Below are 21,348 nucleotides of genomic sequence, written 5' to 3'. Positions count from 1 at the left end.
GCCCAGCTTCTCATATCACAACTTCAAATGTCATTCAATTTCCTTATCTTTCCTAGGATCCTCAGGAAACTCAGTTATATGCCCTTGAGATAAAAAGATGCAGTGAGAGGTAAAGCAGTTAATCTGTCCTTTCACTTGGTGATGCACTCACCCAGGTGTACACAGATCCCAGAAGAAGGAGGCTCGTTTTCTGCAGCTGCAGAGCAGTGGATTCACACTACCAGAAAACTGATTTCACCTCAACATGAGGAAGAACTTCGTGACAGTAAGAGCTGCTCAGCAGGGGAAGATACACCCTCAGAGAGTGGTTGAGTCTCCTTCTTTGGAGGTTTTTAAACATAGGCTGGATGGCCATCTGTCAGGAGAGCTTTGAGTCTGTATTCCTGCATGGCACAGGGTTGGACTGGATGTCCCTTGTGGTTTCTTCCATGTTTCTATGATTCTAAGAAGCAGAGGGCAGAAGAGATTCCTGTTGCAGTCAAAATGTAACTAATGCAGAATAAAGAGGGTTGCAGTCCATTTTCAAGGAAGAAGCAACCACCAGTCCAATTTTGCTTGCTGTTTTCTCAGAGCAGAGTTTAATGATGAAGACACCAGTTGAATTGAGCACTTGCATATGAAAAGTGATGGGATGGGAATGGATAACAATTTTATTCCTCTTTGTTCTTAAAGAAGAATTCCTCCATATTCAGGATGAAAAATTACTTGAGATTAACACTCATTTAGGTAGATGGAAATCTTAGATCCCCAGCATCATTATTACAATCATCACCATCATTATCATTGGAACATACACTCTACAATATTGTTTACTGTTCTTGGGGTAACAGAAGCTGCATCCACACTGCAGAAACAATCCAGTTTGACACTGCTTTTAACTGTTGTGGCTCAATGCTATGAATCATGGTGCAACTGCTTCTCTCAGTGTACCCTACAAATGGAAGAGGGCTACAAGACCCAAATCTAACTCACCACAGAAATCCTTCAGCTGGTGTGCTACCTGGCTTCAGAGATTAGTTTTGAGGGGTCACATTCACTCATCAGTGACAAACATGTATCTTACAATCTCATAAATATTGAACAGGATGTTGACCAGAATTTTTAAAATAACCCTACAAGAAAAAGCAGCAAAGGAACAGAAAGCTAGCGTCCTGTCTCTTTATCCATTTTTAGAAATGTTCTCTTTTAGAGACTAGACTAGGGACTAGATTAGACTAGAGACTGTATAGTTTGATCAGAGACTAAGAATATCTGAAGAAATGAACAAAATTTTCTTCTCCATGACATTTTGGGACTTTTTGAACATTTTCATTTATGGCTTTTATGCAAAAACAACAACCACACACAGAGAGAGAATATTTTGCACAAAAAAACCTACCCTGCTTTACCATTTTTATACAAAAAAACCCTACCAAAATGTGAATAATCCCACAGCAACTAGCACTGAAATTGGTATCATTGGCCCGTTACAAACGGGCAGGAAAGTACGTGCAGAGCGCATACTAGGGTTAGAAAGGGGCGGTGCTTCCGCACCCCCTAACCCTAGTACGCGCTCTGCGCGCACAAAATGGCAGTGGCTGTTCCACACAGCCACCGCCATGAGGATGTCACGACCCGCCACCTCTATATGGGGCGGATGTGACATCCTCGCTCCACGCCAGGGCGCTTAGTGCGCCCTTAGCGCAGAGCAGGAAGGAGCCCTTTCTCCTCCTCCTCGCCGCCTGAAGCCCCAAGGACACCCCTTTCCAGGCTGCTGGGAAGGGGCCTTTTGCCACCTCCCCGCAGCCTGAAAAGCGGCGGATCAGGGCCTCAGCAGCTGCCGCTCTAAACACTGAGGCCCCGATACAGCGGGGAAAGGGGCGGGTGCAGCCCGCCCCAAACAGGCGGTTTGTAACCCGCCATTATGTGTTTGAGGCATCCTTTCTCAATGTGAACAAGAAAGTGTGAAGAATGTTCTTTATATTAGAAATCAAGAGAAAAAAAAAACATCCCACAGTAGACAGGGGACAGGGCTTTAGTTGTTTATTTAGGGATTTTCCATAAAATGCATTTAGAGCTGGTGGGAAGTGCTTTCTTCAAGGAACAGCTATGGTTATTTATTTATACATATACTAGTAATGAAGTTAACTAAATACCCTGAAGGCATTAGATCATGGGAAAGTAGACCTCCAGGAAATACCCTATATGTGTGTGTATGTGCCTTCAAGTCACCTCTCAATGTATGGTAGGCTATATTCAGAGGAAGACAATGACAAACCTCCTCTGAATAAATCTCAGTAAGAAAACCCTGTGATAAGTCAGAGTTGACTTCTTATCACATAACAACAAATATTAGAATTGTATCCTATCTTTTCCCAAGAAAATGGGGGTCAAGGTAGCTAACATTAATAAATTCAAATAGAAAAATTAAAACATATATGGTTGTGTTCATCTCCTTCAAAAGACAAAAATGCTTGCAAATTCCATCTAATACTGTTATAGAGACTAAGGCCTGGGACAGTCTGGCAACAGCCTGTTTCCCTCCAGAAGGACACCGTAGCTGCCTAACTGTGCAGCATCCCTCTGGAGTAAAAAGAACCCGGAACAACCTTGTTCTTTTCCCATCACCAGGAGGACGTCACAAGTGTGCCAATGGTGCACTCGTGATATAAGCGACACGCAGCTACGTGTATATTCTGAGTGTCACCTATGTCAAAATGGCAGTGCCCGTATGGATGGGATGCTGCCATTAATCTGCCACTGTGCCGTGCTAAGCTTAGGGACCGTGCAGTTGGTGTGTGGTCCCTAACCCTAGTATTGGTGGCAGCATGGCGCTTCAGGACCGTCTGTCCCATGCCATAGTTTTGATTTAAAAAACTCTGAATTTCAAAATGGGTACTGGGTTGAGGAAGACTATTCTAAATTTGCCAACAAAAGACAAGTCAATACCAATACTGCAAAAAACAGTGCTGGTATTTTTATTCTTCTTTCCAAGCTAAGGCAGAACTAATATAACTCTGTGAAATCACTGTTGGAAACACTGACATCCTAGGAACTATGTGTAGAGATTTCATTAGAAGCCAGAATGTCAGGCTTAGGAGATGCATCATAAAACTTTAGTCCAGACTTGTAAACATGTTGTTTACTGAAGGGCGTGCTGCTCATTTTAATAGAGTGCATGGACCATCAGATCAGTAGAATTTGTTTATTGTAAAGCAGAATTGGAACAGAGCACTTACATCCTGAGAGTGCTGAGTCCAAGCTGAAGTGTGCTTCTTGTGCATTCATTTAGAAGTACTGGTCCTACCATTAGATATGATGAAGCAGCTGCCTCAGGAAGAAGATTTGGGGTAACATTAAAAAGCAGCAAGTGGTTTTTACATTGTCGCTTTGTTACTTATATAACAAATATCAAACTGGTACAAACTTATGTTCCAAAATAACTTGGTTGGCTTTAAATGGTATATACAAGTGGCTGGATAACACAATTCCCTGCTGTGCTTAGTTTAGAAAGGTTACTTTTTGAGAGTACCACTGCCATAACCAGCTGTTGATTCTGATAAGGTGATTCTGGCTGCAGCCTGAATAAAGAATCTTTCAAAGTTCTAGAATATATCCTCTGATAAAAGTACATTTGTTTTTATAGCAGTGAAAATGAACCATTAGGTTATATGAGCAGAAGACATTCCTACTTACAAGTAAAAGTAAAAATGAGATATTTAGAACTGGAGTGGTGCAGTCTGAAAATAGGATCTATTCAAAATATGCCCATGCTTTGCATCTTTCAGTCTTTGCTCCAGTTCTGTCACACGCTGACATAAGAAGAACTTTTAAAAGTAGCATTAACATATAATTAGAACTTAAAGATTAATGGAATGATATTTTTAAAATAATGAATACCACAAACTTTACAGTTGGTGTCACAGTTGGCATGAAAAGAAAGATAGAGGGACTGTGACAGCTCAGATCTGTTCATATTAGGGTATAAACTTTTATTTTGTTTTCACATACAAAAAAGTAATCATGCTTTTCTCATCAGTTGGTAAGTTCTGTCATATTGGTCCATGATTTTTCAAATGGCAAAAGAAAAAAAATTGAAGAAAAAAGTTTTTTTCTGAAATAAATGTGGGATTTCACCCCCATAAATCCATAAACAAGAACAGTGTGTTTTGTGTTAAATATACTGCTTCATGTGCAAAAATTTTGATGTTTGCATCCCAAACATGTATTTGCAAAAAAGGAAAAGAAGTCTGCATTGATTGTGTAAAGGGGTTTTGTGCAAACACATTTTCACAAAAAAGGTCCCAAAATGTGAAAAATCTAGCAGTTGTTGAACATTTGCCTGAATGTGTGCCTTGATGTAGTGAAACACCCTTTCTTGCCATATGCAAGAGTATTTTGCCTTCCTAATATGTGTAAAATAGCATATATGTAAAAACAATGGCTAGGAGACTGGGAGATGGTTACACAAACACAACTGTAGGAAACTGTTGACTTAAAGACTCAAGCACAACAGAAACATAGCCAAATAATGCTATGGCAATATAGCTTGACTAATTACATTTCAATAACAACACTCTCTGTTAATGCTAGTATGAATTTTAGAAGTTGCTAACTAGAAGTTATGGGGAATGCTGGATGTTATGGAAGAGCCAGTGTGGCATAGTGGTTGAGCATTTGACTATAGCTCTAGAGATGAGGGTTCAATTCCCTACTTGGTCATGAAACCCACTGGGTGACCTTGGGCAAGCTGCACTCTCTCAGCCTCAAGGGAAAGCAATGGCAAACTTTTGAACAACTTTCACCAAGAAAAGCCCATCATAGCTTCACCTTAGGGTTGCCATAAGTCAGACGCAGTTTGACGGCACATGACAACAACAAAAAACAAAGATGTTAAGGAGAAAAATCCATCCCCCATAGGTTTTTCCCAAAAAATAAATGACTCAGTAATCAGACTTACAAATTAAGTCATATTTAACTTCCAATGACACAAAACAAAATAAAGCACACTAAATTATGGATGCACATCTGCTGGACACCTGTTGCACATGTGTGCTATGATACATAGGCACCTTTCACTACTTGAGGAACTACATCTTTTAAAAACGTGCTAAAATATTGTCTAGTTTGTCTCCTGGAATGAGTGTTTAAGTAAGTCATTCAATTGTAAGCTAAATGCCTTGTAAACACCCTTCCTCTTTTCTGCAGATCATAATGTAGTGGCAGATGAGCGCTTATGCATGAATAGTAGGTTAGCACAGGGGATGCCTGCATTTAAAATTATTCTACCATGAAACATGTGGGATTACTACAAACCAGTCATAATCTTTCAGTCCCATCTACCCCACAGGATTATTTTGCAGATAAAACGGAATAACTCCATAGAGGCCTCTTGAGTTGATTTTGGAAACATTATAATTTTGAACTAGCATAGCCAATGTGGTTCTGGGAGTTATAATCTGAAAAGTAACATTTCCAAGCCATAATCATGAAGATGTGGTAATACAATTTAAAATCTATTAGCAAAAAAAAAAGTAACTTCTCTTGAAATCCAGCTGTTGGAGAGGTGATGAATCATTTTCATTGCAAGGGGGTTACCATTGTGCAAGACTGAAAATGGGTATGAACCTGTTGGTCCTCTTCCTTCTTGACCATCCTGGTCATTGTTCCTCTCATTCCCCTCTTCCATAGGCTAGGACCTGAATTTATGCAGCAAGAAGCCTTTTCAACTCAAATACAATCTAGGAGAATTGCCTTATTTTTGGACTAAAAAAACCCAGAATATTCCAGCCAGCATAACTAGAATGCTAGCCAGAGATGCAACTATGTGTGTGTGTGGGGGGGGGGGGCAAAATGTGACCCACCCATAAAAATGAATGTAAATGAAATTTTTCTTCAGTTCCCAAATTTCTAGCATTCCAGAGAGTAACACACAGAAAATGGCTCATATCCAAAACTCTTATATTCATACCCTCTAACATTTCACAGATGAAAACCAGGACACATGTGGCCTAGGAGAATCAGTGTGGTAAAAATGGCAAAAGTTATTAATGAGGAAGAACAGACAAGCTAGAAGCGGCTGCAGCAGTTTGCTTTTTCCTGAGCCTGCTCAGAAAGACACAACCCCATCCCTTCCTTGTACTAACCCTCCCTACAAGTTAACTGTGTGCAAACTACCTTTGTACTCTGAATTCAGTTTGCAGCAATTGACATAAGCTGTAGGAAATGTGGGAGGAAATAGAAAATAGGACATTTTGAAAACAGCTGACAAAACAGAGTGGCAGAGGATTAAACAGGGCTGTTACTTCCAAATCATGACAGCTGAAGGATATGGGTGTTTGCTGAGTTTGTATCCCCTTGAGAATTTTTTTTTCTGGGAGGGAGGGGATGCCAAAACTGCATTTCTAAATGCTGTGGCTACATACCTGATACCAGCTAGGGGATTCTGGAAGTAAATTTTCCAAACTCCAGATAAGCACCCAATATTATTTACAGGGATTCAGCTCATCATGTGAAAGGCAACAAGGACATGAGGGAAAGGTAAGATCATGGGCTCTTTCCCTGCTCTCCTCCTTCTGTGATAATAATCACATGAGGGATGGGGACAATGATGCAACAGGACAATTGCGCTAATACAGATGGGGCCAACATAAAGCCAGATAAAAGGCACAAGGGAAAATTGCCAATAATGTTGTTTATCCTTTGAAAGCCTTAGAACAGTGATACCAGAATTGGCTTAATACATCTAACCCTGTTGACTCTTGGAAAAACCTCATAAAGTCTGACTATAGTTTACTTCAAAGACTTGGGGATTAAAAAAAAAGATTATGAAATTTTGAGATTCAGCCATCCTGTCCTTTGAAATTGTCATCTGACACTATCATCTACAAGAGTTTAGAAATGGAAAAGGACAACACATCCTATTGGAATTATTGGCACAATGCAGGACCACAATCTCTGTATAAGCATCCCAGTTAATCCTAGTTATTGGAACAAACCTGAACATTATATAGTCTCATGGGGAAACTAATACTAACTTATGCTAAACAACTTGGCCTTGATTCACTCCATTAGAGACTAATTTCTTCATTAAATCTTTGTGTGTTGTTTTTTTTTTAAAAAAAATACCTTCAGTATTATCTACAGAAGAATATCATAACCTGCAGCAAACAGTGTATTTTTGAGACTTCATCAGTGAGGATTTAGTTTGACAGTTGACAGTCTAGGGAAAAATCATGCTATTGCATCAGGCACATAGAAAAATGCAAACAGAAGACTGTGGGTTTTAGATCTTAGAATGGGTTCTCTGCATAAAGAATTAAAATATATCTAGTTCTAATGCTTTCCCAAGTGAAAGGAAAATCAGCCCCATTTAGTTTAAATAAGATAAATGCAATGCAAGCTATATGAAAATGTTATTTGTAGCTGCTAAGACATTAACACCATACTACACACTTTCAGTAGTGTGATCAGATATCTCAGTTCTGTGTCCTGAAAATCAGCAGGCTGTGAAACAGTATATATACATATCCTCCTGATATTTAAAAAAAAGACCCGTTGCTGCTCAGTTGCTTGGTGCTTTGCAAAGATTTGTCCAGAGCCAAAGGAAACAGATGAATAGATGGATAGTGCCATACAACCCCGTCTTGAATTTTTGCACTAATCTCACCTGCAAGCAAAATAATGCTCAAAATTCTGCAGCATATACTCCATACATGGAGAAATTCCAAAGGTGCAAGCAGGATTCAGAAAAGGAAGGGGCATTAGGGACCACACTGCAAACATATGATGGCTAATGGGGTGCACCAAAGAATTCCAAAAAAGTATCAGCATGTGATTTATTGACTACAGCAAAGCATTTGATGGAATGCACTCAAAGACATGGGCGTGCCACTACATCTGACAGTCCTGATAAGGAATCTGTACTAAGGATAGGAGGCTACTGTCAGAACAGAATTTGGGGGAACAGAGAGGTTCGCAATAGGAAAAGGGGTCAGCAAGGCTGCATCCAACACCTTACTTGTTTAACTTATGTGCTAAAAACCTCATAAGAAAAGCAGAATTAGAATCAGAAAAAGGAGAAGTGAAGATAGAAAGAAGCAACATTAACAACGTAAGATATGCAGACGACACCGTAATATTAGCAGAAGGCATTCAGGAATTGGAACAGTTAATGAGGAAGGTCAAAGACAAAAGTGCAAAAGCAGGACTGATGCTGAACATAAAGAAAACAAAAATAATGACCACAGAAGAAATACACAAATTCAATCTAAACAATGAGGAAATTGAAATAAAGAATTCCCATAACTAGGATCAAACATTGACCAGAATGGAGATTGCAGTCAAGAACTAAGAAGACTAGGAATGGGAAGGGCAGCTATGAAGGAACTGGAAAAGCTACTGAAGAGCAAAGACATACAACTGAGCACTAAAAGTCAGAAGTGTTCAAGCCATTGTATTCCCAATTATCATGTACGGATGTCGGAGCTGGACAGTGAAGGAAGCAGACAGAAAGAAAATCAACTCATTTGAAATGTGGAGCTGGAAAAGAGTACACTCAGCTCTCCTTGTCCACAGATATATTTTTTTTAATCTACGGATTCAAATCCTGTGATCCCATAGGATGGAGTCATGGCAGTTAAATCAGCATCAAACTGTATAGATTCACCCTCAGCCTCAGAGGATGGTAAAGGCAGCCCCCACCCCCTGAACTACTATTGCCAAGAAAAAGCCATGATAGCTTCACCTTAGGGCTACCGTAACTCAGAAATTACTTGAAGGCACACAACGACAACATTGTCACAACAACCTTTACATTTAAAAAAATATACAGATTAGAAAGCCAAAGCTGAAAGTTGGTGGTTTAATTAAGGCCAAAAAACTGGGTTAGCTCTACTTGAACCCAGTTCTCTCAGCTCAACCCACATTTTTTTGCAAAATAGCATTGATTTGAAAACCATTATGGGTTTTCTACAGAAGATATCTAAAAAGAAAATTTCAAGAGAAGAAAATAGGAAAGGGTAGGGGAAGGGCAACTGAAGGAAAAGCACCTCAAATGAAACCTTGATCTGGTTTGCAATACTATTTTACTGGTAGTAATCACAAATAGTGCTGGATATAAAATGCCATCCTCTATTATTGTATAAGTGGGACATTTTGGGATACTTTGAAGTGTGGGCAACTTACCATGGCAGAAGGTGACTTATCCTAAAGAAGTCAACCAACAATTCTCATTGGTTACAGAGCAGCCCAATGAGAAAGGCATCACAATAAAGCATCATTCCTAGGGGCACTATTCATTTTACAAGAAAGATGGCTGCCCTCAGTGGTGTGTGGACCATCTCTCTCTGTATCATCCAGGCAATGAAAATCCTATTTTGGCCCAGAATTAGTTAGTTCCCTAGAAAGGCATTCTTATGTATCAAGGCTCAGTTATCAGCACAGAAGTGAAATTACTACTTATTTTTTAGTTTATTCAAAATATTTGTATTTCACTACTTAATCATACTGATGTTTCGGGTGGCTTATTGCAAGCAAAATAATAATTTGCAATAAGGAATAGTTAAAACAAATTAACTCTAGCAGTTAAAACAAACAATGACAGTCTAAAAAACTGGGAACAAGAATTTCAGTGTCATGTAACATAGAAAGAGCATTCTAGAAGAATCATTATTCTATTTTTCTTCTGTTTTAAAAATGTCTCTGTATATAGAGATCATGGTTGTATGAATCCTTCTGGGGTTTCTCTTATTTTGGAACGAATCTTCTGCTCACAGAGTGCTCTGCTCAAGTAGGACTCCTTCCATTAGCAGAAGACTTCTTTCACTAATGGAAGCTCACAGCCATCTTCATCCTTCAGCTTTATTTTGCTTACTTCAAATTTCACTTGGAGTAAGGTGGTCTTATATTTTGATTTGGCCAATTGTGTCTTTAGTTAATTGACACTTCTGGTGGCACAAAGCAGGACAGGAAGTGATACTGAATTAAGATTCTTTCATTATCACCTTGAGGGGTAACAGGATGAAAGATCTGGCCATTGAACCATCATGTGACTGAAGACTAGGGTTCTCAGAATGAAAACTGGAGAGGGCTCCTATATTTTTAATGACTGTGTGAAAGAGGGAATGTCAGCAAGTGTTGCCTGTTCATAGAATCATAGAATCGTAGAGTTGGAAGAGACCACTAGGGCCATCCAGTCCAACCCCTCTGGTTGCATGTCCTGCTGAAATTCTCTCTTCTACCTAATCACTGAAGGTACAGCAGCCTTGTCCAATTTTCAGTCCTACTGGAGGAGGAAAGGGAAGCTATACTTGAATTTGGACACATTGTCATGATATGTTGTGACTTTCAAGGTCCCATCAATATACCTGCTTTGGAAGTGGTTAGGACAAGACAAAAGATTCCCACTCAGTCCCACTTTTGATGTGTGGCTTTGCTCACTTTACAGGTTGAATAGCAGGGAAAAAAACCTCTTTACTTAGTTGAAGATTAAGTGGCATCCACATCTATTTGAAGTTAGTTGTATTGTCACATCACTCCCTGTAGTGTGTGGTATTCTACCCATTTAATGCCCCTTCATTTTTGATGGATAGGCAATGAACTAGGGATCACAGAAAACCTGTACAATTTGGAAGCCCAAGAGAATGACTCCCATTATGTTTTTCATGATTATTGTGACTTTTTAAAAATTTCCCATTTTCATATATTCTGGAATCCTCTTCACAATAATACCATGAAGAAGAACAATCTTAAATCATTACTCAAAAGCAGAAACAGAAAAAGGACTCAATAAATTAAAATAATGCATTTACCTGGATCTTCTATAGACAAATTCTTTGTTAGCCACTGAACAATGTCTGAACCTAGAAAGAAAATTACCATGTTAATAAAGTGCATACACTAGATTTCAGTCATGTTTGAATTTTAAGTAATATTTTTTTAAAAAATCAAAGAATTTGATTTCTGGAGAGAAGCCATTTTTCCAAAATCATGTAAAGCTGCAGGCCAATGCACACAAACCTGGGATTGAGTCCTATTGAGTGAAATGCAGCTAATGGTAGGGCTGTATGTTTGTGTGTGTTTAAAAGAATCTTTCAGCCCATTTGTAAAAGACGAAAGGGATCGTCCCAAATTATTGAAAATACTGAAAAAAATGTATCATCTTCTCAGACCTTGGATTGTTTTAGTAAAACATTAAAGTTTCAAGGCCTTCCAAGGTACTGATATTGGCCAGAACCAGACAGAGTGGGAAAGCTGGCTTATGCTCAGGGTTTCCTGCTGCACCACTGGCTCTCACACCAGCCCTACTGACACACAACCTCCACTTCCCCCTTCTCCTTCAAGGAAGGACCCACCATAATAGAGATTCTGCATAATTATGTCCCCACCCATTCCATCACAAACATGTGCATATGAGCACATGGATGTTCTGTCAGCAGCTGCTACTCAACCTGCATCCCACCCATTGGACACCTTGTGCGGCTGGCAGCTCAATTGCACAATTGACTGACTGCCCACATGGCATATCAGTGATAACACGGAGCCCCTTTCTCCCTATCCCCCATGTCCCCCTGTTGGATGAACTAGTTTGTTAATGTTGTTAATAAACCCAGCACATTGTCAGTAACCTGACATGTTTGTCATGGGTTAGTGGTGCAGCAGCCCACTTGTGCAGCTGTGTGATCACTTCACAGGAAGTGACAAAAATAATTCTGGTCAGCAAAGGCACTGGTGGCTTTTCCAGCCCAGGCTGCCTGCTCTTGACCACTTCCACACCAGCACATAGTCTGCACATAGTCTGGTATGATAGTTCACTCTTTCCAGCTTAAGACAGAAGCTCTCTTTGGTAATAGCTTATTTGGTTATTGTGGGGTGGTGTTATCCACCCTGCACATTTACAGCATTTTGATCATACTCTAAGTGTCATAGCACCATCCTACATAATCCTAGGATTTATAGTTTCTCGCTTCTTCTACTTTTGGCTAAGATCAAGTAGGTGGGTGTAGCTTGGGCAAGTGTGGTTAGAACTCTTTGCTAAAGGACTCTAGTGAAACAGTTTTAGTGCTGTAGCACTACAGAATTCTAAAGACCTCCCCAAACTACAAATCCCAGCTGCTCCAAATTGCAAAACACAGGGCATGGCACTTAAAAGTGGAATCAAACAGTTGTAACCACATAGTGTGGCTACCTTATATTGATCCATCCATCCATCCATCCATCCATCCATCCATCCATCCATCATCTATCCACACATACACACACACTACTTGGACTTTTTTTGCTTCTCTCTCTATTTTCTTTTCAAGAATGATCTGAAAAGTTATCTTCCTCAGCTTGATCCATCATACGTCTGTTACCAAGTGAAACAATACTTTCTTGTTAACAGATATATCATTTCTGATCCCTGTATAAATTATCCCCCCCCCCCCCCCCCGGTTTGGTTCCGCTTTCTTCTAAAATGTAAGTACAATGTCTGTACTTACTTTAGAATGTTAAGCCACTTCCATTAGTCCAAAGTGGGGTTTTTATGTTGTTATTTTTAGACCATGTAAAAAACTATCTCTTTCTTCCCTGGAGGTGGCCCAGCTCTGACGTATCAAATGAGTGCAAATTATCACAGCTCAGTTGCATGGAAGACAAGAAAAAGAGAGGAGGGGAAAGGGGTAGAACTGGGAAGCCCAACAGCAGGCTGTGTTACAAAGGCTATTTGATTAGCCTTCATTAGTGGTGTCACAACAGTGGCATGTTTTCACATTTCTTTCGTTCTTCCTGAGTTATGTCCCACACATAAGCTAAACTAATCTCTTTCTCTAAAAAGCATCAGTAACACCATGCAATTTGCACATCGGTAGGCTCTTCCACAACACACTCACAGCTGCTTGTGACGGTTAATTTTCCTAAAATAAGGTGTTTTAGTCACCAAGGGATGTTTCAACTAGTAGCCACATTTGTAATGTTGAGGCAGCTCTCAAAGGACAGCATCACACACACACACTGGTATGAGAGACTACTGACTGTAACACCCAATCTTCAGTTACCATTTTCAGAGACATTCTGTATCTGACTACCAGTTCATATACTCAGAGTTACAAAGAGTAGGAGATGCTATTATCTGACCTCCCTGAGACATAGGAAGCTGGCTTATACCAGTATACCAAGGGATCTTGCAGCACCTTTGAGAGTAACTGAAACAAAGAAGCTGGTAGCATGAGCTTTTGTGGACTTGAGCCTACTTTTTCAGATGCATGTTTGGAGGCACAAGTCTATGAAAACTCATGCTACCAGCTTCTTTCTTTCAGTTAGTCCTATGTGTGCTACTATATCCCTTTACATATTGATTTTCCAGACTAACATGTCTATGTCTTTGGCTTATACCAGGTTAGGCTTTTTGTTAATCAGACCTACCAGGATAGGCAGCATAACTCTAAGATTTTTGAAGAGAATTTTTGCATTCTCTTCTGCATCAACTAGAGTTTGCAGGAATTGAATCTTGCATTTTGTGCATGTAATGCTTGTGTTCTACCATGGAGTTATGGTCTCTCCACAGTGCAAGGCAACTATCTGCAGTCATGTACTTATGCTTCCTTTAATGTTATTACTTATTGTCAGTTGCACTGGGTTGCAAATGTTTCATGTAGAAGTCTAGGAGCTTTTCACATTTCATAAGTCATATTAAAGCCAGTGGTCCTCAGAACCTAGCTTATATACTCAAATACAAGTCGACCTCATGTATAAGACAACGGCAGGTTTGGAGGCCAAAATTATAGATTTTGATATGACCCATGGATAAGTTGAGGGTAAAAGTTAGGGGCATGTCATGAAGGATGTAAAGGATGAAGCAAAGGAAAATAATGCCAAAGAACTTGCAAAATCCCAACAAACATAACTATTTGTGCTCATACAAAAGGCTGGAGGGATGAGAGAGTACTAGACTTATACATGACTATATACAGTAAATGTTTTGCAAGTTAGTCTTAAGAAAAAGTAGATCAGTGCTTGAGATGAGCCTGAAAAGTATCCTTTTCCCCCCAGTACGGCTCCTAGTCCCTCAGCCATTACCAGTTGTACCACCATAGATTCTGGAAGCTGTAGTCCAAAAAAGTAACACTTCTAAGCTTTAGGCTAAATCAAGCTGGCACAGGAAATTGCTGTAATCCTGGGAACAAAAGTAACATTAGTTCCACTCTTGTTCTGCAATTAATCATTTCTAGTGGCACCCGCTGCTACACTCTAGTGCCCAGGTTATGTTCATTATATATCTCAATATAAATAAAACATCTTTTATTTTTTATCCAATGCACATTGGATTTTATATAGTTACTCTAGATTATTTCTATAGAGGTTATTTCCTTTAATGCTGCTAAGGCACCACTTTGCTGCAGACAGCACATGTGTAATTAAAACAGTGATGTTTCCCACACATTAAGGGCTACATTTTTCATTTTGAAAATAGACCTGTTCATGCCATCAACAAGATTTTACTATATGTGTTCTCTGAACTCATTTCCATTCAGAAAAAGGTCCCAATTCTCCCTTAAACTGTCCCTTTGATTAGTAGCTTCCTCGTTATCACAATCATTTAAATTGACTTCTGTCTTTATAATTAGTTACATTCTATTTGCCTCATCAGGTTTCCTAAGTTAACCTCTGATTAGTTTCCATTCCTTGCCTTTTGTGTGACTTTATTTACTGATTTCTTTTGAAGAAGAGCAATTGCTCAGTTATTTTACTGTGGTTCCTACAACAACAACAACAACAACAACAATAATAATAATAATAATAATAATTTGTATACCGCCCTCTGGCAAACCAATCCAGGCGGTTAACAACAGTAAAATATAAAATATGACAATTAAAAACACTTTATCCCTCCCCCTTAAGACAGTATTAAACAGTATAACATATTAAAACACAATATCAATGCATAAAACAACAATTAAAAACTAAAAACCCTGATATCCCTCTGTTGATCCTCAACCATCACTAAGATGGGGCCACGGGAGGAATGAGGGAATCAGGGAACCTGGGCCGGGATGATTAATCTGGAAAGGCCTGCCAGAAGAGATCCGTCTTGACCGCTTTTTTAAAGCTGTCTAATGATGTTATCTGACGGATCTCATCCGGCAGGTCGTTCCAGAGTTTGGGGGCGACAGCAGAGAACGTCCTCTGGGAGGTTGCCGCAAGCCTAGATTTTAGAGGCTGCAGTAAGTTCCTCCCAGAGGACCGGAGAGCGCGGGGAGGATTGTACGGGAGGAGGCGGTCCCTAAGATAGCTTGGACCCAAGCCATTTAGGGCTTTAAAGCCCTAAATTCTGTCACTGCAATAATAAATTAAATAATTACAAGGCAAGTCCTTTGGAATTCAATGGGAAATACAGAAAGAAAATGCATATCTCCTCAGAAGTAAACTCAATTGAATTACTGAGGCTAAATACATATGGAAGCAGCTGACCAGTTAAGGACCAATTCAGTGGTGGCAGGGCCATTTTAATCAACAAGGAAGCAACTGATTTCAATGCCCAGGACCAAAGGAAAGTCATTAATTTAATCGCCAGTAGTCCTGAAAATCAGCAATAGTTCTTTACCTGTCCATAGCTGACAGATTTCCACTGTGCTTGAGATGTGGAAAAATATTTTACGATAATTCAGATCTGGGAAAAGTTGGAAGGACAACCTATTGGAAGGAATAGTCTGGCAGTGATGTCACCTAGATTCCACTTGAAACTGAGTGAATAAATTATGTTCATTCTGGAGAAAACAATTAATTTAGAAGCAAGATTGGAAGATCAGAAGGTTGGCAGTTCAAGGCCCAGGTGCTGCATAATGGAGTGAGCTCCTGTCACTAGTCCAAGCTTCTGCCAACCTAGCAGTTCAAAAGCATGCACATGCAAGTAGATAGACAGGTAACACTTTTCAGTGGGAAGGTAACGCATTCGGTGTAGTTATGCTGGCCACATGACGACCAGAGCAGTCCTTGGGCAATGCTGGCTCTTTGGTTTAGAAACAGAGATGAGCACCGCCCCCTATAGTCGGTTATGAATAGACATTCATGTCAAAGGAGTACCTTTACCTACCTTTATGCCTGGGATGGGAAATATGTGGCCCTCCAGATTTTCTTGGACTCCAAAACCTCTAATCTTTCACCATTGGCTAAACAGGCTAGGGCTGATTGAAGTTGCAAGCTATGCAAAACCAACTATACTAGCTACCACTGATGAGTGGGTACTATATTCCCCACTCCTGAATTAAGGCCTGAACACAAACGTATTGCAGAAGATGACAGATCCACTGCTGAAATCAACAGAGCCCCATTATGTTGGCTATTGTTCAACTGAGCACCTGTTAGGTGGGTATCATTGGATGAACACAGTGCTCCTTCTCCCTTTCTCTGCCTAATAAATTTAGCAAGGCTTTCAGAGCTGTCAATATTCCTAACATTTGTAGTGGCCCAGAAGCCCTACACATGTCACTTTGGATGCTGGATAAGATTTCCAGGTCAGCAGCATCCCATTCACTAAGATCTGAGGGCAAGCCTTTATGGTATCATAGGGTTGAACCCTTGTGAAGTTACAGAAGCAGACATGGCAAGAGTTGGGAGATGGATCAGAACTGCTTCTGGTTATGAAAGGCATTGAAGGCAATGAGCCCATAATTTTGGTAAAAACTGACTAACAAAATAATATGGAAACCCAGACATTTTGGTGGCAAAATATATCCATCATCTGCAGCAGGGTCACACAATGGGGCCAAGTGCATGCCCCCACTCTGTCTCTGTCTCTCTATCTCTTTCTAGTGCCTTCCCCTTATGCCTAGAGTTTAGTGCCCTATCACAAGTGCTGCATCAAACATTTATACTCAGCCAGACAACCCTGATGCCAACTGGAATGGGTGCCTAGAGAGGCACAGAAATTCCCCAAGACTTCAACTGGCATCCTGAGACATTATAACACTAGTGCTGGACATGACATGTTCAGAACTACCAGCTGAACTGACTGATCAGAATTTGAATCAGTAGCTTCTTGAGCTGTGTGCTTTGTCTCTCTGGTAGTAAACTACCTGAGGTTATACAAGCAAACACTTGTCTCCCAGATCCCAGTATCACTCTACTTCTCAGTCAGCCCACTGTTCCAAGTGGCCTTAACTATAAGTATTTCCATGTCAGTTCTGATCTCCAGCTGAAACTTCTGCTCCACTTATTTTAGATTTTGGTTACTGCTTTTCAGTTCCCACATCTTGCTTCTTGGGTCTAATACTTAGTTTTACTGCTCCATGCAACTGATAACTGTGTTCAGACTAGGGATGGAAGAATATTTTAAAATATTTATAAAATGATTGAAAAACATATTTCACAAATGTCAAGAAACCCCAATGAGGAGACTCCTTGACTGACCAGAATTCTTACCATTTGGGATTTATTCTACACAAAATGTGCACTGTGGAGAAAATAGTTCCTGCACCAAAAAATTGCTGTTTTCTACACTAAAAAAATGCACAATTTTTACACAGAACAACTTTCCAATGACAGCATTTTCTGCACAGGAAACAGCATTTTATTATGCTGTTGCCATTATTATTGTTGTTGTAAATGTTTTTATTTTCTGCACAAAAAAATCTAAGAATTTGAGCAGATTAAGTAAGCGACGGTGAACAGTCTTCAAAAACTACACAATTTTTGAAGATTTTCTTGTTGTGGGAGATACTAAAAACACTTTTTGATCTTTTCTTTCTTTCTTTCTTTCTATTTTTTTTTTTTTTTTGAGAACTAAATGAGCAAAGAATTGCATCATTATTTCAAACTGTCAACTGACTGTGATTTGAGCTGTTGTGCTGTAACTCCTGTTCCACCTCCAGTGAGCCTAGCCAGCTGGCTATAACCTAACCCTAAGCACCAGCCTGCAGATGCCTATTTTGAGTCCATCTCAGCAGTGGCCTTTCTGACTCAGGAACGATGAGTGCCTTAATGGATAAAGCAAAACAAACCTGGTCCACTTCAAACAAGCCTAATGAAGCTCTGCTTCTTTTCACTGGCAGCACAGCTGACATAGCTTAATAACTAATCTTGTTGTTTTCCTTTTTTCTAAATGTCGTAACATTCTGCAAGAGGTCAGTGAAACAACAGGTGAACTTTAAATGTGTGCAGAGCAAATTTGGTTAAATTAGCTAATTTTCATGCTACTTAAAATGAACATGAGCCAGCTGTCTTAGGTGTTTACTGTAATAACCACACAAAATTGAAAGCAGATAGTACCAATGATTTCTTTATCAGGGGAACATGGGACAGCCTGCTTACATGCAAATATGAACAACAAAGAAGGGATGGCCAAGAGGATTTCATATTTAGAAGCCTTTTTCTCCGTGATATATATATATATTCCTAGTGATCAGCTCTTACATACTTGGAAGTATTCTCTCTGCCACAATTATTGTCATCAACTTTATCATGAAGTTAAATAAATAGTCAGAGGCTGCATCTGTACTGCAGAAATAATCCAGTTTGGCACCACTTTAACTGCCATTGCTCCATACTATGGAATTCTGGAAATTGTAATTTGTTATGGCACCTGAGCAAAAAGCACGGGTGTCAAAACAAACTACAATTCTCACAACTCAACAGCATGGGGCTGTGGCAATTTAAGTGGTGTCAAATCAGATGATTTCTGCAGTGCGGATGCAGCCAGAGTAAACTGGATTATTTCTGCAGTGTGGATGCAGCTAGAATAAGAATAAGCATTTGTCTTCTACAAATGTGTCAAATGTTCTATATTGGGGGTGAACTGAGTATGGTTCAAGGATCATATACACCTTCCCAAGTAGTTCTGTGTATTCTTCCTCATCAACTGTTGCCCTCTTGTTGCCTGGCTGCACCCCTTTGACCCCATTCTGGTGTTTCTCAGCCAGAACTGTCCAGATTTTCACCTGTAAAATGTTGGAAGATGCCCCTTGAGACAGTTCCAGAGGCATATCCTTCACCAAAAAGGTGCCATAGGTGAACACCAAATGCCTCCATTCTCTCCCTATGACCTGCCAAAACCACCCTAGGTGAAAAGGGGAGAAAATTCCCACCTGGACCTGAAGTAACCAACAAACTTACACTATGCTAGAGGTAGGAGGTTGGGTCAAAAATTCCAAAAGGCTGGAGGGTAAAGGGTGGTAGAGCCTTATTTAACCTCAGTTCTGCCCTTCAGTTTTTCAAGCCTTGGTGGGAAACACCAAGGCATCCATTAATGTGACCTCTCCCATAGGAAACTATAAAACTCTTCTCCCTCCTACCATGCAAGCAGTGAGGAGAGGGGACACACACTACTGTTCCACATTCAAAGGCTTGCCTCAATAAAATGTATTCATCTGGAGGAAAGACAGCAGCACGGGGGCCAACTGGACCTTTCACAGAAACGTCTTCCAAAGCATGGGAGCAGCTATGGAGAAGGCTCTCTTCCGTGTCCTAACCAAACATGCCTCTGATGGTGGTAGGACTAAGAGAAAGCCCTCCTCTGCAGATCTTAAATCTTGTATAATTGTATAACACCAATTTCTGTGTTGTCTTTTCTGTAGCCTGCACAGACAGACAGGAACACAATCATTACAGAGCAGAGATCTCATCAGAAAAAAATTTGAGCCCCAAAGTGCAGAAAATAATAAATGCTCAACAATTACAGTACACAATTGACATTCATTTTCCAGGGAATCAAAATGCTGGCATAGGGAAATGTCTTTGCCTCCCTTACAACTTGCTGAATACCTCAGCATGACATCTGCTTACACTTTGTGGTTTGCCCCAATAAAGAGACAAGATTGAAAGTACAGAATAATTTTGGAGGAATTATTAAAGAAGACATTTAAATTGCACTTGGAACTAGTTTCTTTCATCTTCCACAGCAGATGATACAGTCAAAAACTGAAATGAGACAAAACTCAAGAAGTGTCTAAGGCCACAATCCTTTTCTATTCAAAAATCAGGAGCCCCTTCACACTACACAATTATAGCAATGTGATTCCACTCTAGTTGCATGACTCCATCCTAGGGAATCCTGAAGGTTTGTAGTTTGAAAAGGGTTTAATGCTCTCTTGATGATGATTGTAATGCTCCCTCTTAAACTGCACATCTCAGGATTCTACAGGATAGAACCATGAAAGCTAAAGTGGAATCATAGTGCTATAACTGAGTTGTGTGAATGGGCCCCTAGAACCATTTGAATTCCTAATGTGCCACTATCCAATAATCCTTTCACTAATAAATAGCTGACTTCTGTTTGTGCCAGTCATCGCCAAACAGTCCTGTTTTATAGGAGATGGTATTTTCCTGTGGAAGTAAAATGTCTCACAAACTTACTACAGTGGAATCATAGCTCTGTAACTGGCAGTGCGAAAAGCACCTGAGATCCATTGTGTTCAATGGGCCTCACTCCCAGGGAAGCATACAAAGGATTCCAACTTTTAAAAAAACAACACTATTTTTCAAACATTTGAGGGTGTTCGTTATTCCCCATGCATTTCAACATTAATGTGGCTAACTCTTCATGTGAAAGAACTGTAATTTTTTGTCTCTAGCCTAAGAACCTTTCTTATTAAAATACCACATGCCAATAAACAGGCTTTCTGCATCATCTTGGTTTGTCAATTTTATAAAACTGGTGCTGCACTTTCTTCTCACCTGCACCACTCCATAATGGCATGTCCTCCTTTTGTTCTTTGAGAGAAGAACAGAAATGAATACTTCTTGGCTTCCGGCTTCAATATCATACTATGCCACCACTAAGGCTGTAGCTACAGGTGGGTTGTTGTTGACTGCCTTTGAGTCGATCTTGCCTCATGATAATCCTGCCAATGTGATATGTCCAAGTCTTCAAACACTTTGCTCAGCTCCTGCAGGCTCAGGCCCATAGCCTTCCTGATTGAGTATAAACATCTGGTAAGTTTCACCACAGGTGCTGGCGAAACGTTGGGAATAAACTCTTCTAGAACATGGCCACGTACCCAAAAAAATCCCACAAAAAACTACACCTAGCAAGTGGACTTCCTTTCTTTTTACTGCCCTCCATCTTTCCCAGTATTGTGGTCTCTTATAGTAAATCATCTCTTCTCATGAGATAGCCCAAGTATGACAGCTTCAATTTAGTCGTCTTGACTTCCAGGGAGTGTTCAGGCATGATCTGTTCTAGCACCCATTTTTGAGCCATCCATGGTTGCCTTAGCACTCTTCTCCAGAACCACATCTCAGATGAGTTGATTTTCAGTGTATCTGCTTTCTGCACTGTCCAGCTCTCACATCCATACATGGTGATTTGAAATAGGATTGCTTAGATTATCCTGACTTTACTGGTCTATTGTATATCTTTGCACTTTGGAATCTTGTTTAGTCCTTTCATAGCTA

The 21,348-nt window shown here is 40.0% G+C and overlaps 1 protein-coding gene across 3 annotated transcripts in view; it reads right to left on the bottom strand.

Annotated features, from left to right (window-relative positions):
• RGS7 (regulator of G protein signaling 7) overlaps positions 1-21,348 on the bottom strand; it is a 237,743-nt gene that overhangs the window by 59,918 nt on the left and 156,477 nt on the right. For all 3 annotated transcript variants that reach the window (XM_042480230.1, XM_042480240.1, XM_042480249.1), the window contains exon 4: positions 10,791-10,841. In XM_042480230.1, the coding sequence (XP_042336164.1) occupies positions 10,791-10,841 (51 nt within the window). The remainder of the gene's footprint in view (positions 1-10,790; positions 10,842-21,348) is intronic.

Source organism: Sceloporus undulatus, chromosome 1, assembly GCF_019175285.1.
Source record: "Sceloporus undulatus isolate JIND9_A2432 ecotype Alabama chromosome 1, SceUnd_v1.1, whole genome shotgun sequence".
Classification (NCBI taxonomy): Eukaryota; Metazoa; Chordata; class Lepidosauria; order Squamata; family Phrynosomatidae; genus Sceloporus; species Sceloporus undulatus.
The sequence above is the reverse complement of the archived record's forward strand: the minus strand, read 5'-3'. Positions and strand labels throughout refer to the sequence as shown.